The sequence below is a fragment of the Apodemus sylvaticus genome, chromosome 5 (genome assembly GCF_947179515.1).
Source record: "Apodemus sylvaticus chromosome 5, mApoSyl1.1, whole genome shotgun sequence".
Lineage (NCBI taxonomy): Eukaryota > Metazoa > Chordata > Mammalia > Rodentia > Muridae > Apodemus > Apodemus sylvaticus.
In genome coordinates, this window is record NC_067476.1 from 71176684 (window position 1) to 71185918 (window position 9235).

At 38.1% G+C, this 9235-nt stretch overlaps 1 protein-coding gene across 1 annotated transcript; it reads right to left on the reverse strand.

Moving 5' to 3' along the window:
• Positions 1-8278: 8278 nt before the first annotated feature.
• On the reverse strand, positions 8279-9235 carry LOC127684424 (olfactory receptor 4A5-like). Its single transcript, XM_052181351.1, has one exon. The coding sequence runs from the start codon at positions 9233-9235 to the stop codon at positions 8279-8281; it is 957 nt and encodes a 318-aa protein (XP_052037311.1).

The following is a 9235-nucleotide window of genomic DNA, read 5'->3' on the forward strand; positions in this document are numbered from 1 at the left end:
TTGATCCATTTGGATTTGAGCTTAGTACAAGGAGACAGGAATGGATCAATTCGCATTCTTCTGCATGCCGACCTCCAGTTGAACCAGCACCATTTGTTGAAAAGGCTATCTTTTTTCCATTGGATGTTTTCAGCCTCTTTGTCGAGGATCAAGTGGCCATAGGTGTGTGGGTTCATTTCTGGATCTTCAATCCTGTTCCATTGATCCTCCTGCCTGTCACTGTACCAATACCATGCAGTTTTTAACACTATTGCTCTGTAGTATTGCTTGAGGTCAGGGATACTGATTCCCCCAGATTTTCTTTTGTTGCTGAGAATAGTTTTAGCTATCCTGGGTTTTTTGTTGTTCCAGATGAATTTGATAATTGCTCTTTCTAACTCTGTGAAGAATTGAGTTGGGATTTTGATGGGTATTGCATTGAATTTGTATATTGCTTTTGGCAAAATGGCCATTTTAACTATATTGATTCTACCAATCCATGAGCATGGGAGGTTTTCCCATTTTTTGAGGTCTTCTTCCATTTCCTTCTTCAGAGTCTTGAAGTTCTTGTCATACAGATCTTTCACATGTTTGGTAAGAGTCAGCCCAAGATACTTTATACTGTTTGTGGCTATTGTGAAGGGGGTCATTTCCCTAATTTCTTTCTCAGCCTGCTTATCCTTTGAGTATAGGAAGGCCACTGATTTGCTTGTGTTGATTTTATAACCTGCCACTTTGCTGAAGTTGTTTATCAGCTGTAGGAGCTCTCTAGTGGAGTTTTTGGGGTCACTTAGGTAGACTATCATGTCGTCTGCAAATAATGATAGTTTGACTTCTTCCTTTCCAATTTGTATCCCTTTGACCTCCTTATGTTGTCAAATTGCCCGAGCTAGTACCTCAAGTACAATATTGAAAAGATAAGGAGAAAGAGGGCAGCCTTGTCTGGTCCCTGATTTCAGTGGGATTCCTTCAAGTTTCTCTCCATTTAGTTTGATGCTGGCTACCGGTTTGCTGTATATTGCTTTTACTATGTTTAGGTATGGGCCTTGAATTCCTGTTCTCTCCAAGACTTTAAGCATGAAAGGATGCTGAATTTTTCAAATGCTTTTTCAGCGTCCAATGAAATGACCATGTGGTTTTGTTCTTTGAGTTTGTTTATGTAGTGGATTGCATTGATGGATTTCCGTATATTGAACCAACCCTGCCAGAATTCATGGTTTAACATAATTACTATTTGTCAAAATTATTAGAAAATGTAAGATAGTACACACCCATTTAAATAATAAAGATAAGAATTTAAAAAATAAAAGGAAAAATATGAAACTTCTAATGAAAACAAACTGGGACCAAAAATAATGAAGAATTATAGCAATGGAGAAAGGAGAAAGATAGCCTTCATCTTCTTTAAAAAAAAAAAAAAGATTTAACTGGATCAAGATATCAGCTCTTTTTTAAATTGCCTACACATTCAACAATCTATCAGGCAAAATTACTAGTATTTTAGAAATATCATTTGTTCCAGCGACACGGAGCTTAGGTTCCAGTCCTGAGACCTCTGGCTGGAGCCTTCAGATCTCTGCTTCGGGATCCAGAACAGCCTGGGCTGCAACACCACATCTCCAGGTCCTGGAAGAGGCCAGAGGGGCACCCGGAGGCCAGCTGGGAGGAGTCAGTGTGCTCTGGTGAGTCCAGCAGGCCCTGGCGGGAGCCTTCAAGTTTCTGTTTCAGGATCTGAACAGTCTGGGCCACAGCACTCAGTCTCCAGGAAGTGCAAGAGGCCTGGTGTGCACCCAGAGGCAGACTGGGAGTGCACAGATTGATCCTGCGGCACTGAGCTTAGGTTCCAGTCCTGAGACCTCTGGCAGGAGCCTTCAGATCTCCACGTCAGGATCCAGAACAGCCTGGGCTGCAACACCACATCTCCAGGTCCTGCAAGAGGCCAGAGGGGCACCCGGAAGGCCAGCTGGGAAGAGTCAGTGTGCTCTGGTGAGTCCTGCAGGCCCTGGCAGGAGCCTTCAGGTCTCTGCTTTGGGATCTGAACAGCCTGAGCCACAGTACCCTGTCTCCAGGCAGTGCAGGAGGTCAGCTGTGCACCAGAGGCCACCTGGGAAGAGGCAGCTTGCACTGGTGAGTCCAGCATTGACAAGATCAACTAACACCAGTGAGAACTAGATGGCAAAAGGCAAACACAGGAACGTCACTAAGAGAAATCAAGGCAATATGGCCGCAACTGAACCCAATTCTCCTTTAACAGCATGTACTGGATACCACATCACAACAGTAAAACAAGATTTGGATTTAAAATCACTGGTCATGATGCTAGTACAGGAACATATGAAGGACATACTTAAAGAAATTCAGGAGAAAATGGATCAAACGTTAGAAGCACTTACAAGGGAAACACAAAAATCATTGAAAGAAATTCAGGAGAAGACAAAAGCCAATAAGGAGGAAACACAAAAATCACTTAAAGAAATACAGGAGAACTTTGGTCAACATACTGAGGTCATGAAAGAGGAAACACAAAAATCTCTTAAAGAATTACAGGAAAGCACAAACAAGAAAGTGAAGGAGCTAAGCAAAACCATCCAGGATCTAAACTCAGAAGTAGAAACAACTAAGAAAACTCAAAGGGAGACAACTTTGGAGATAGAAAACCTTGGCAAGAAATCAGGGGACATAGATGCAAATAACAACAACAGAATACAAGAGATAGAAGAAAGAATCTCAGATGCTGAAGATACCATAGAAACCATGGACTTAACAGTTAAAGAAAATGCAAAATACAAAAAGCTTGTAACCCAAAACATCCAAGAAATCCAGGACACAATGAGAAGACGAAACCTAAGTATTATAGGCATAGATGAGAGTGAAGATTTACAACTTAAAGGGCCAGCAAATATCTTCAATAAAAGTATGGAAGAAAACTTCCCTAACCTAAAGAGAGAGATACCCTTGAATATACAAGAAGCCTACAAAACTCCAAACAGACTGGACCAGAACAGAACTACTGCCCGTCACATAATAATCAAAACACCAAATGTACTAAACAAGCAAAGAATATTAGAGGCAGTAAGAGAAAAAGACCAAGTAACATATAAAGGAAGAGCTATCAGAATCACACCAGACTTCTCACCTGAGACTATGAAAGCTAGAAGATCCTAGGCAGATCTCATGCAGACTCTAAGAGAACACAAATGCCAGCCAAAACTACTATACCCAGCAAAACTCTCAATCACCATAGATGGAGAAACTAAGATATTCCATGACAAAACCAAGTTTACCCAATATCTATCAACAAACCCAGCCATACAAAGGATAATAGGAGGAAAAAAGCAATATAAGGAGGGAAACTTCACCCTGGAAAATGCAAGATAGTAACCTTCTTTCATCAAACCCAAAAGAAATTAACCAATCAAATTTAAAAAATAACATCAAAAATTATAGGAAGTAATAATCACTATTCCTTAATATCTCTTAACATCAATGGACTCAATGCCCCAATAAAAAGACATAGACTAACTGACTGGATACGTAAACAGGACCCTACATTTTGCTGCATACAGGAAACACAGCTCAGGGTCAAAGACAAAAACTACCTTAGAGTAAAAGGCTGGAAGACAATTTTACAAGCAAATGGTCCCAGGAAATAAGCTGGAATAGCCATTCTAATATCAGGTAAAATTGACTTTCAACCCAAAGTCATCAAAAGAGACTCTGAGGGACACTTCTTGCTGGTCAAAGGAAAAATACAACAAGAAGAACTCTCAATCCTGAACATCTATGATCCAAATGCAAGGGCACCCTCATTCATAAAAGAAACTTTATTAAAGCTCAAAGCACACATTGCACCTAACACAATAATTGTGGGGGACTTCAACACTGCACTTGCCTCAATGGACTGATCAGGAAAACAGAAACTGATCAGGGACACAGTGAAACTAATTGAAGCTTTGGACCAATTAGATTTAACAGATATATATATATATATATATATATATATATATATATATATATATATATATATATATATATATATATAACATTCTATCCTAAAGCAAAAGAATATAACTTTTTTTCTTAGCACCTCATGGTACCTTCTCCAAAATCGACCATATAATTGGTCACAACATGGACCTCAACAAATATAAGAAGATCGAACTAATCCCATGTCTCCTATCTGATCACTATGGAGTAAAAGTGGTCTTCAATGGCACCAAAAGCAACAGAAAACCCACATACACGTGGAAACTGAACAATATTCTACTCAATGATACCTTGGTCAAGGAAGAAATAAAGAAAGAAAATAAAGACTTTTTAGAACTTAATGAAAATGGAGACACAACATACCCAAATCTATGGGACACAATGAAAGCAGTGCTGAGAGGAAAACTCATAGCCCTGAATGCCTTCAAAAAGAAAATGGAGAGAGCATACACTAACAGCTTAATGACACAACTGAAAGCCCTGGAACAAAAAGAAGCTATGTCACCCAGGAGGATTAGAAGGCAGGAAATCATCAAACTCAGGGCCAAAATCAATCAAGTAGAAACAAAGAGAACCATACAAAGAATAAAAAAAACCAGGAGCTGGTTCTTTGAGAAAATCAACAAGATAGATAAACCCTTAGCCAGACTAAACAAAGGCCACAGACACAGAATCCAGATTAACAAACTTAGAAATGAAAGGGGAGATATAACAACAGAAACTGAGGAAATTCAAAAAAAATCATTAGATCCTACTACAAAAGCCTATACTCAACACAACTGGAGAATCTGGAGGAAATAGACAGTTTCCTAGACAGATATCCAACACCAAAACTAAATCAGGATCAAATAGATCATCTAAACAGTCCCATAACACCCGAAGAAATAAAAAGGGTCATAGAAAGTCTCCCAAACAAAAAAAGCATGGGACCAGATGGCTTCAGTGCAGAATTCTATCAGACCGTCATAGAAGACCTAACACAAATACTCTTCAAACTATTCCACAAAATAGAAACAGAAGGAACTGTACCCAACTCATTCTATGAAGCCACAATTACGCTGATACCAAAACCACACAAAGATCCAACAAAGAAAGATAACTTCAGGCCAATTTCTCTTATGAATATTGATGCAACAAATACTTAATAAAATTCTTGCCAACCGAATCCAAGAACACATCAAAACGATCATCCACCATGATCAAGTAGGCTTCATCCCAGGGATTCAGGGATGGTTCAATATAAGGAAATCCATCAATACTATACGCTACATAAACAAACTCAAAGAAAAAAACCATATGATCATCTCATTAGATGCAGAAAAAGCATTTGACAAACTTCAGCATCCTTTCATGCTAAAAGTCTTGGAAAGAACAGGAATTCAAGGCCCATACCTAAACATCATTAAAGCAATATACAGCAAACCGGTAGCCAACATCAAACTAAATGAAGAGAAACTTGAAGCAAACCCACTAAAATCAGGGACTAGACAAGGCTGTCCTCTCTCTCCATATCTTTTCAATATTGTACTTGAAGTTCTAGCTAGAGCAATTAGACAACATAAGGAGGTGAAGGGGATACAAATTGGAAAGGAAGAAGTCAAATTATCACTATTTGCAGATGACATGATAGTCTACTTAAGTGACCCGAAAACCTCCACCAGAGAACTCCTACAGCTGATAAACAACTTCAGCAAAGTGGCAGTTTATAAAATCAACTCAAGCAAATCAGTTGCCTTCCTATACTCAAAGGATAAGCATGCTGAGAAAGAAGTTAGGGAAATGACACCCTTCATAATAGCCACAAACAATATAAAGTATGTTGGTGTGACTCTAACCAAACAAGTGAAAGATCTACACGACAAGAATGTCAGGTCTCTGAAGAAGGAAATTGAAGAAGACCTTAGAAAAGGGAAAAATCTGCCATGCTCATGGATTGGCAGGATTAATATAGTTAAAATAGCCATCTTGCCAAAAGTGATCTACAGATTCAATGCAATCCCATCAAAATCCTAACTCAGTTCTTCACAGAGTTAGAAAAAGCAATTATCAAATTCATCTGGAATAACAAAAATCCCAGGATAGCTAAAACTATTATCAACAACAAAAGAAATTATGGGGGAATCACTATCCCTGACTTCAAGCAATACTACAGAGCAATAGTGGTAAAAACTGCATGGTATTGGCACAGTGACAGACAAGTGGACCAATGGAATAGAATTGAAGATCCAGAAATGAATCCACACACCTATGGTCACTTGATCTTCGACAATGAGCTGAAAACATCCAGTTGAAAAAAGATAGCCTTTTCAACAAATGGTGCTGGTTCAATTGGAGGTCAGCATACAGAAGAATGCGAATTGATCCATTCTTATCTCCATGTACTAAACTTCACTCCAAGTGGATCAAGGACCTCCATGTAAAACCAGACACAGTGAAAGTAATAGAAAGGAAACTGGGGAAGACCCTAGAGGACATGGGCATGGGGGAAATGTTCCTGAACAGAACACCAATAGCTTATGCTCTAAGATCAAGAATTGACAAATGGGACCTCATAAAATTACAAAGTTTCTCTAATGCAATGGATACTGTTAAAAGGACAAAATGGCAACCATCAAATTGGGAAATGATATTTACCAACCCTACATCTGATAGAGGATGAATATCTAGTATATACAAAGAACTCAAGAAGTTAGACCCCAGGGAAACAAATAACCCTATTAAAAATGGGGTACAGATCTAAACAAAGAATTTTCACCTGAAGAAATTCGGATGGCCAAGAGGCACCTTAAGAAGTGCTCAACATCATTAGTCATTAGGGAAATGCAAATCAAAACAACCCTGAGATTTCACCTTACACCAGTCAGAATGGCTAAGGTCAAAAACTCAGGAGACAGCAGGTGTTGGTGAGGATGTGGAGAAAGAGGAACACTCCTCCACTGCTGGTGGGGCTGCAAGATGGTACAACCACTTTGGAAATCAGTCTGGCGGTTCCTAAAAAAAACTGGACATGACACTTCCAGAAGACCCTGCTATACCTCTCCTGGGCATATACCCAAAGGATTCCCCAGCATACAATAAAGACACATGCTCCATTATGTTCATAGCAGCCTTATTTTTAATAGCCAGAAGCTGGAAAGAACCCAGATTCCCCTCAAAGGAGGAATGGATACAGAAAATGTGGTATATCTACACAATGGAATACTACTCAGCAATTAGAAACAATGAATTCACCAAATTTTTAGGCAAATGGTTTGATCTGGAAAATATCATCCTAAGTGAGGTAACCCAATCACAAAAGAATATGCATGGAATGCAATCTCTGATAAGTGGATATTAATTAGCCCAGAAGCCCTAAATACCCAAGGCACAAATCGCATAACAAATGACTCCCATGAAGAAGTATGGAGAGGGTCCTGATCCTGGAAAGGATTGATCTAGCAATGAAAGGGGAATTAAGGATACAGAAAAAGGAGGGAGGTGATTAGAGATGGAGAGAAGGTTTATGGGACATATGGGGAGGGGAGATCCGGAAAAGGGGAAATCATTTGGAATGTAAACAAAGCATATTGAAAATAAAAATATTTTTAAAAAAAAGAAATATAAGTTAAATAAAATTAGTCATTATTTTATTCCTTTTCAAATCCTGATTTATTGGCAAGAAATATTAAAGTATTCATTAGAAAAAGATTAATTGATCAAATTAAATGGCTTAGAAAGAGACACACAACATGGGTATAACATATAAAGAACAGTATGTCACATAACAGAGAAATATTTTTAGGACAACCAAAAAGGACAATTGTTAAAATAATGAAAATATATACCCCAGTTTAAAAGGCATTAAAAGTAGATCATGGGTTTCTCAACACAGAGAAATAAAAAAACAAGAGATAACAAAACAAAAATTATGTCATTACAACTGTATGATTCTTACAGATTTCACAACAACATAAGTACAACACACATTATGAGCATCTTAATAAAACCATATAAATATGTAAAGAGAATTATTTCAAGCTAACGTTTAATTAAATAAGAAGAGTTATTGAAGAAAATATATAAAAAATTTTAAGGAAATGATATATTGAGAATGAAAAATATGATATGCAACTCATTAAAATAGTTAAAACAAGTAGCTTATGAATAAATTATATTATAAACAACTATACTAATTGTTATAAATTTCACAATAAATAACAATATTTAATAATTATACTCACAGTAACAGTAGATTCACAGTATCAATTAGTAGTGTGAATGTTCAAGCAGAAACTCACACCACTAGGGTTTATTTGGGATTGTTGCCTAATGCTTAGTAATATAAGCAGCAAGAAGAAAGCCTTATTCTATTTGGACTTAACATTTTTTGAAAGACCTTTTCCATAGAATTTTTCATCTCTGAATTTCTCAAAGTATATATTAAAGGATTCAACATGGGAGTGACAACAGTATAAATTACAGTAATGGATTTATCAATAGGAAAACTAGAAACAGGTCTAACATACATGAAAATACAGGGAATAAAAAAGAGAAAAACAACAGTGATATGAGAGCCACAGGTGGACAGAGCTTTGCGCCTGCCTTCCTGACTGTGATTCTTGAGAGATTTGAGGATTATTCCATAGGAGAGTAGAAGGAGAATGAAGATGACTATACACATCGCGCCATTATTGCCAATAACAGAAAGGCCAAGGAAGTAGGTGTCAGTACATGCAAGTAGCAATAGTGGGTATATGTCACAGCCAAAGTGGTCAATGATATTGGGACCACAGAAAGGAAGATTGTATACAGCAAGAACTTGAAACAAAGCATGTGCAAAACCTCCCACCCAGGCCATCACCAAGAAGAGGATGCATACCCGTCGATTCATGATGATCAAATAGTGCAGTGGCTTACAGATGGCCACATAGCGATCATAGGCCATTGCCACCAGAATGACAATGTCAACCCCACCAAATAAATGTTCTATAAAGAGCTGGCTTATGCAAGCTCTGAAGGATATAGTTTTTTTCTCACGGAGCAAGTCTACAATCAACTTGGGTGATATGGCAGTGGAATAAACAGCATCCATGAGTGACAGAGAAGCAAGGAAGAAGTACATTGGGGAGCCCAAGGAGGGGCTGGCAATCACTGTCCCTACAATAAGCAGGTTGCCCACCATTGTTGCAATGTACATAAATGAAAACATAACAAATAAAGCTTTTTGCCCAACTGGATCCTGAGTGAATCCCAGCAGGACAAATTCTGTGACATTGTTGCTCTGGCCCAT

Bases quoted from the DNA above. Each gene is read 5' to 3' on its own strand.
- LOC127684424 (XM_052181351.1), bottom strand. From the start codon at position 9,235: ATGGGCCAGAGCAACAATGTCACAGAATTTGTCCTGCTGGGATTCACT.